Raw genomic sequence first — 8,517 nt, 5'->3', positions numbered from 1 at the left:
CAGGGCCTGAGGGGGGTGGGGTGTTAAACGTTATCCAATCAGGGACGCTGGGCTGGGATTCATCCAATCAGGCACGCAGCTGGGGTGGACCGGACGGCTTTCGAGATTTGGCGCGGCCTTTGTCTCTGGCTGCAGTCACAGCTCCAGGTCTTCTCTGTTCTGTGTCTTCTGCTTCTAGAGGCCCAGCTTCTGTGTCCCTGTGACCTGTAGGTATTGGGAGATCAACAGCTAAGATGCCAGGACCCCCCTGGGAAGCCTAGAAAAATGGCGAGTCTGCTGGGTCCGACAACCTGAGAGAGGGGGAGGGGCTGGTTGGAACCAGTCTGAAGTGGCTGTGGCGGGACTCCGGCCTCCCAGCTGTCGGCTCCAAAATCCTTGGCCAGAGTTGTCCTTGGTGCAGCTCGGCCCTCAGTCCCCTGCAGCCATAAGATGGCGGCTGGGCTGACAGCCGGGACCCCGGGCGTCCTGTCTCCTCCCTGCGCAGTGACTGTGCCATGGCCTGGAGCTCTCGCTGGGCAGCTCTGCACCGGCAGCGCCGCATCTCTCCCCTATTGTGCCGGGACCACGGGACGGTAGTCAAGGGAAAATCCTGACTCGGGGTGTGGGGTTCATGAATGAGAAGAGCTTTGGGCCGTGGTGTTTCCAGTCCCCCCGCTTTTTTTTTTTTTGATTAAAAATTTATGGGTGTCGGGCCGGGCGCGGTGGCTCACGCGGTAATTCCAGCACTTTGGGAGGCCAAGGCGGGTGGATCACCCGAGGTCAGAAGTTCAAGACCAGCCTGGTCAACATGGTGAAACCCCGTCTCTACTAAACATATAAAAATTAGCCGGGCGTGGTGGCGGGCGCCTGTAATCCCAGCTACTCTGGAGGCTGAGGCAGGAGAATAGCTTGAACCCGGGAGGCGAAGTTTGCAGTGAGTCGAGATCGCGCCATTGCGCTCCAGCCTGGGCTACAAGAGCCAGACTCCGTCTCAAAAAAAAAAAAGAGTAATTCAAGAATTGAAGAGCACCCAGCTAGCTATGGTTTGTAGTTTGTGGTCCATGAAAACCTTTATATATAAAACTTTATTTATTTTTCTTTATAATGAGATTTTACTGCTTTTCTTATATCTCTACATAGTACTTTCTATAACGATTCTTTTTTTATTTTTTAGGTTTTTTTATACTTTAAGTTCTAGGGTACATGTGCACAACGTGCAGCTTTGTTACATGTGTATACATGTGCCATGTTGGTGTGCTGCACCCGTTACCTTGTCATTTACATTAGGTATATCTCCTAGTGCTATCCCTCGCTCCTCCCCCCACCCCACGACAGGCCCCGGTGTGTGATGTTCCCCATCCCGTGTCCAAGTGTTCTCATTGTTCAACTCCCACCTATGAGTGAGAACATGCGGTGTTTGATTTTCTGTCCTTGTGATAGTTTGCTCAGAATGGTGGTTTCCAGCTTCATCTATGTCCCTAAAACTTTATATATAAAAGAAAAACTTTATATATAAAGTGCATGATGGAAAAAACTTTAAAGTGCATGATGGAGAAACCCAAATTCAATAATTGATTTAGTAGAGTTATGTAGTTTCTTAATTTGTACGATCAAGGTGGAAATTTCCTGGTTAGGTAATCATTGGTTAATTGGCAGTTTATAGTTGGTTAAGGCTGAATTTTGTTTCCCCAAAGAGTAATTTACAAAAAAAATGCATTAGATTGCCGGTCGCGGTGGCTCACGCCTGTAATCCCAGCACAATGGGAGGCCGAGGCGATGGATCACCGAGAACAGCCTGACCAACATGGAAAGCCCCATCTCTACTAAAAATACAAAATTAGCTGGGCGTGGTGGCACATGCCTGTAATCCCAGCTACTTGGGAGGCTGAGGCGCGAGCCTGAAGCAGGAGAATTGCTTGAACCCGGGAGGCGGAGGTTGCGGTGAGCAGAGATTGCGCCATTGCACTCCAGCCTGGGCAACAAGAGCAAAACTGTCTCAACAAAAAAAAAAAAAAAAAAAAAGCATTAGATTTAGAATGCATTTAAATTTTTGCCATTCAGTATGCATTTTATATTCCGTATTTTAATCATTTTTTTTATAAAGCGTTGGATGGCACTTTGTTTTCTGTTTGAAAATATTTCCCATGAGAAGAAAGCAGAAAATAATTCCCCTGACGCTTTATTGTAAAAAATATCTGTGCCTCTTTTCCTTTTATCTTTCCTAGCCACAGAGACTTTATCAGAATGTTTTTGGGTGAAGGTTTCCCTTTGGAAACTTTATGGAGTGATGCGTCCTCAGCCACCCTTCAGTTTTTTTCTGGTCCTGGGTTTCAGTACTGTCTGGGGATGAATCAAGATATCCACTGTGGCTATGTCGGCTAGAATGTCTAGTGAATATCAGCTCCTGAGTCATTTTCTTCCGTAAGACAACCTGAAGTATGGAGTGTAGCCTCTCAAGGGAGCAGGTGGGTGCCCCGGGGCTGAGAGGAATCGCCTGGTGTAGTCTTCCTTGGAAAAGCAAACCTTTTTAGATTTTTTTTTTTTTTTTTTTTGAGACAGAGTCGCGAAAACTGGAGTGCAGTGGCGCGATCTCGGCTCACTGCAACCTCTGCCTCCCAGGTTCAAGCAATTCTGCCTCAGCCTCCCAAGTCGCTGGGATTACAGGCGCCCACCACACCCAGCTAATTTTGTTGTTGTTGTTGTTTTTTGTCTCGCTCTGTCGCCCAGGCTGGAGTGCAGTGGCGCAATCTCCGCTCACTACAAGCTCTGCCTCCCGGATTCATGCCATTCTCTTGCCTCCTGCCTCAGCCTCCCGAGTAGCTGGGACTACAGGCGCCCGCCACCACGCCCAGCTAATTTTTTGTATTTTTCATAGAGACGGGGTTTCATCATGTTAGCCAGGATGGTCTCTATCTCCTCACCTCATGATCTGCCTGCCTCGGCCTCCCAAAATGCTGGGATTACAGGCATGAGCCACCGCGCCCGGCCTAATTTTTGTGTTTTTAGTAGAGACGGTGTTTTGTCATGTTGGCCAGGCTGGTTTCGAACTCCTGACCACAGGTAATCTGCCCATCTTGGTCTCCCAAAGTGCTGGGATTACAGGCGTGAGCTACCGTGCCCAGGCTTTTTTAGATAGTAAGATTGTCTTCGCCTAACCCAGCTTATTACTTGGAGACATTGCTGGTCAGCCAATCAGATGCTGCCATTGAAGGTAAAGCACAGAAATAATTTCTGCCACCTGTATTCTCTAAGATTTGTGAAAGAAAAGATAGTATCCCCAAAGACAAAAAACCCAAACATGACCCCAGTGAAATGGTTCAAGAACTTGCAAAGTAAAAAGCATCTGGGGCACTCACTGAGGCGTAGGGCAGTGTCTCCTGAGAGGGTGGTCTTTGAGAACTTAAATAAGCAGGATGGGGTGGGAGAATCTTTCAAGTGATTAGATGGCCTGATTTGACACGTGAGTCAGACACATTTGTTTTCTCATCAGTACTGCCACTCTTTAGGTTTGTTACCTTGAAAAAATTTGTTCACTTATTTTGACTTCAGCTTTTAAACTGTAACTTGCATTTTATTAGTAGGACTTAAAAGGTAAGAAAATGTTCACAAAGGGTACCAAAGAAGTGGGTTTCAGAGTAAATTAATACCTAATTTCATACTCCATTTGTTAACAATTCTCATTTACCTTTTTCTTGCCCAGAGTGAGTTCTGGAATTTTCTCAGGTGTGTGTGTCTTTTTTAAATGGCTGGGTGATTACAAACAGAATTCCAAGACTTAGCTTTTAGAATGCTACCAAGGAAAAGAATAGAAAAAAACTCTCTTTCATTTTGGCTGCAGAAAATAAATACATTTCCACAAGAAAATGTGGTAAATAATTGGTGAGTTACATAGATTTATGAAAACATCAGTTCCTCTTTTGGCAGAGTAAATTTGTGACACTGACTATGTTCTATATCCTATCATCTTGATTTCTGAGATTTATGCTAAATTTTATGAGCTGAAACTTGATACTCCTAGAAGTGTTCCCGTATGACTAGTTGTTTACTACATAATTTTTTTTTTTGAGACAGTCTCGCTCTGTCGCCTAGGCTGGAGTGCAGTGGCACAAGCTGGACTCACTGCAACCTCTGCCTCCCACGTTGAAGTGATTCTCCTGCCTCAGCCTCCTGAGTAGCTGGGACTACAGGCGCGTGCCACCATGCCCGGCTAATTTTTTTTGTTTTTGTTTTTTTTTTGTATTTTTAGTAGAGACAGGATTTCACCGTGTTACCCAGGATGGTCTCGATCTCCTGACCTCGGGATCCACCTGCCTCGGCCTCCCAAAGTGCTGGGATCACAGGTGTGAGCCACCACGCCTGGCCTACTACATAATTTTTAATAGAAATAATAATGGGGCCGGGCACGGTGGCTCAAGCCTGTAATCCCAGCACTTTGGGAGGCCGAGGTGGGCGGATCACAAGGTCAGGAGATCGAGACCATCCTGGCTAACACCGTGAAACCCAGTCACTACTAAAAATACAAAAAAATTAGCCGGGTGTGGCAGCGGACGCCTGTAGTCCCAGCTACTCAGGAGGCTGAGGCAGGAGAATGGCGGGAACCCGGGAGGCGGAGCTTGCAGTGAGCCGAGATCGTGCCACTGCACTCCAGCCTGGGCGACAGAGCAAGACTCTGTATTAAAGAAAAAAAAAAAAAACAAATAATAATGGGTTTATTTTCTGAAAGGAATAGATACATTTGCATTTCTTATCAAGGTATAAAATATAACTGTCGGCCGAGTGCAGTGGCTCACGCCTGTAATCCCAGCACTTTGGGAGGCTGAGGCAGGCGGTTCACCTGAGGTCAGGAGTTCAAGACCAGCCTGGCCAACATGGTGAAACCCCGTCTCTACTAAATATACAAAAATTAGCTAGGCGTGGTGGCGGGTGCCTGTAATCCCAGCTACTCAGGAGGCTGAAGGAGGAGAATCGCTTGAACGTGGGAGGCAGAGATTGCAGTGAGCCGAGATTGTGCCACTGCGCTCCATCCTGGGCAAGAGAGCAAGACTCTGTGTGGAAAAAAAAAAAAAAATTCTTATATTAACACCATGTTTGAGTAATTTTGCTGAATTTTTCAAACAGTTTCAAAAACCAAATGAATAACTGACATGGAAATTAAGGCTTGAGCCCAGTGACTTCAAGCTAAGGCTAATATTGAGTCTGCAAAAGGAGGTTATTAAAAGTCCCAGTTAGTTCTTTCTGGGGAGCCGCCCCTGCAGATGTCCCAGCTTGCTCAGACCAGCCATAGAAGAAGCCTTTATACTGAGAGAAGCTACAGAGCTGGGGACCCACAGGCAGATGCAGTTAAAGTTAAAATGGAAAAGGAATGGGACGGTCTTACTGAAAATAAAGTTGTTATTGTTTTGAGGCAGTTTCTAGATTTTGTAAAATAAAACAAAATTAGGTTTCTATTAAAACATTTGAATTTTAAGAGTATTGCAACAGAAGAAAGTACCAACTATAAAATCTTTAAGGATTGCAAAGTTTAGGCAGACAAAGGCTTTCTTTCATAGGGAGGAGCAAACAAGATTAGAAAGAAGGTGGAAGGGGAATGGCAAATGGAGTGAGAAAATATCAGATTTTGGATTAGAAAGTGTTGTACCCTGAAGTCAGCATGTTCTTAGGAAGGACATAAAATGGAATTGTATGTTGGCTCAGACTGGTGGGAGGGATCTAGGCAGTATGGCTTGCTGCCTGGATGGATATTGATAAGATGTTCTTGTGGTCAGGCAGTTTGGCCCTTTTTCCAGCAAGAAGTAATAAGGAGGTTGCTTGGACTGTTACACAGACGGGTGTGATAAGAAAGTCCTGTGGTTGGGCGGGATGTTTGGCACGGCCCGAATCCCCGTGGAATGTTTCATTCTGACCATGGTCTGCGAAATGGTCGGGGGCGGGGAGCTTACAAAATGGTGCAGCTTGGACTAACAGTCAGAATTCAAGTTTTAGACAGTGCGTTGGTGTTGGAGAATTACTTGACATTCAGCAAACTACAGATTTAGTGCCAGAAGAAAGAAATCTCAGAGGCCTGGCCTGGAATGTACCTCTAGGTATCTGGGAAAGGGAGGCTCTGCTCTCCTGTACACAGGCTGTCACACTGCCAATTGTCCTGTGATTCCAGGTCACCTCCCAGGGTGAGAGAGGACTGAAAACTTAGAGGAAAGGAGCGCTGATAACAGATCCCCTTTTCCCCACAGCTACCACCACAGGATTTTCACCCACTAACAAAGATGCCTACTAGAGGCCCCGCCCCGCCCCGCCTCCCCGCGCGGTTGGCCGTGGCTTAGAGCTGCGACCCCCAGCACCCCTGCGAACGTGGCGCTGCGAGTGGCGCGGAGCTTGCGTGCGGGTGGTGCTCTGCACCCTTCGCGCGGCCCTGTCACCTGCCGCGCCCTGCCCGCCGAGGCCCTGGCAGCTGGGGGTGGGCGCCGTTCAGACGCTGCGCGCGGGACCAGCTCTGCTCTCGGTGCGTAAATTCACAGAGAAACATGAATGGATGGCAACAGAAAATGATATTGGAACACTGGGAATCAGCAATTTTGCACAGGAAGCGTTGGGAGATGTTGTTTACTGTAGTCTGCCTGAAGTTGGGACAAAATTGAACAAGATGAGTTTGGTGCTTTGGAAAGTGTGAAAGCTGCTAGTGAACTCTATTCTCCTTTATCAGGAGAAGTAACTGAAATTAACGAAGCTCTTGGAGAAAATCCAGGACTTGTAAACAAATCTGGTCATGAAGATGGTTAGCTGATCAAGATGACACTAAGTAACCCTTCAGAACTAGATGAACTTATGAGTGAAGAAGCATATGAGAGATAGAGAAAATCTATTGAGGAGTGAAAATGGAATCCCTGAATAAACTAGTGTGAAATAACCCAGCAGAGTTGTCTTAAATTAGTGGTGCATAGAAGACCTAGAATAGCAACTTTTAGCATTACTGATGGGGGGAAAAACTACTGTTAACACTGCTAATGAAAGAAAATGCCCTTTAACTTTCTAATGATTATAGATAAATATAATACACGTCTTTTCACAATATCCTATGATTTTTAGTCTAGGCTCTGGTATTCAGAATTCATGAAATTATCCATGGTAAAAACTGGTTATAAAAATTACATAATTCAAAGATAACATTGTTATTCTTAAGCTTTATATAATATTGTAACTTGCATATATCCATATCTGGATTTGGGCTGAAATACTTAATGGTCTTTCTATTGGAAATAACTGGGAGTGAAGAGGTTTTTGTTGCTTGTACAGTGTCAGATGAGGAACAACACTATCTTAATTTTGCAATACACTGCATTTGCTGATGCTATGTTTATACAGTGAAGCAACAGCTTTGCAGCAAAATAATAAAATACTTCTTTGTTAATCATATTTTTTGTTTTGATGTTAGTATTTCATTTAGTGACTCTGCTAGTATTTGTGAAAGTGCTAACTTTAACTTATGGAAATTTTTTTTTTTTTTTTTTCTTTTGAGACGGAGTCTCGCTCTGTCGCCCAGGCTGGAGTGCAATGGTGCTATCTCGGCTCACTGCAAGCTCCGCCTCCCGGGTTCACCTCATTCTCCTGCCTCAGCCTCCCAAGTAGCTGGGACTACAGGTGCCCGCCACCATGCCTGGCTAATTTTTTGTATTTTTAGTAGAGACGGGGTTTCACCGTGTTAGCCAGGATGGTCTTGATCTCCTGACCTTGTGATCCGCCTGCCGCGGCCTCCCAAAGTGCTGGGATTACAGGCGTGAGCCACCGTGCCTGGCTGGAAAGTTATTTTTTAAAAGGAAATTTAAGCCAGAACAATGAAAAGCTCCAAGAAAATGTTTCCTTTAGTCACAAATCTGGTTTTTCTTAAGCCAAGATTTGTCACCTTTAACATAATAAAAAATAAATCACTGACTTTGATTTTCTGGAAAAAAAAAAAAGATGCTAGACATTGAGGTGTTCACACTCCTCCCAGGACTAGACATTAACCCCAGGAATTTCACCACAGCATATTTTATCCTGGTATTTCTTGCCAAAACCCACAAAAGTGTCTACAAGGCTCCTGACGTATTCCTATACCAAGACACTGAATCTGCAGTATGAACCTGTTTTCTCCACCAGCCTAGGATTCTGGACCATCTGTTCATAATCTCGTCTGCCTGCATGGACACAAATAAATGAGAGGACAGCCCCACCTGGGCCACTATCTGTAGCACAGACTAGTCCTTCCACCTACATTGTACTCTCCCCCACCCATGGATTTTTTTTTCTTTTCTTTTTTTTTTTTTTTTTTTTTGAGATGGAGTTTTGCTCTTTTTGTCCAGGCTGGGGTGTAATGGTGTGATCTCAGCTCACTGCAACCTCCACCTCCTGGGTTTAAGTGACAAGTGATTCTCCTGCCTCAGCTTCTCGAGTAACTGGGATTACAGGCGTGTGCCACCACACCCAGCTAATTTTGTGTTTTTAGTAGAGATGGGTTTCACCGTGTTGGCCAGGCTGGTCTTGAACTCCTGACCTCAGGTGATC

At 45.4% G+C, this 8,517-nt stretch overlaps 1 protein-coding gene across 1 annotated transcript; it reads left to right on the top strand.

The window, feature by feature from the left end:
- Positions 1 to 494: 494 nt before the first annotated feature.
- Positions 495 to 7,378, top strand: LOC116481155 (glycine cleavage system H protein, mitochondrial-like). Its single transcript, XM_032755073.1, has 2 exons — positions 495 to 572; positions 6,254 to 7,378. The coding sequence occupies exons 1-2, from the start codon at positions 495 to 497 to the stop codon at positions 6,644 to 6,646; spliced, it is 471 nt and encodes a 156-aa protein (XP_032610964.1). The 3' UTR covers positions 6,647 to 7,378.
- The last annotated feature ends 1,139 nt before the right edge of the window (positions 7,379 to 8,517 follow it).

Source organism: Hylobates moloch, unplaced genomic scaffold, assembly GCF_009828535.3.
Source record: "Hylobates moloch isolate HMO894 unplaced genomic scaffold, HMol_V3 SCAFFOLD_1, whole genome shotgun sequence".
NCBI lineage: Eukaryota > Metazoa > Chordata > Mammalia > Primates > Hylobatidae > Hylobates > Hylobates moloch.
The sequence above is the reverse complement of the archived record's forward strand: the minus strand, read 5'-3'. Positions and strand labels throughout refer to the sequence as shown.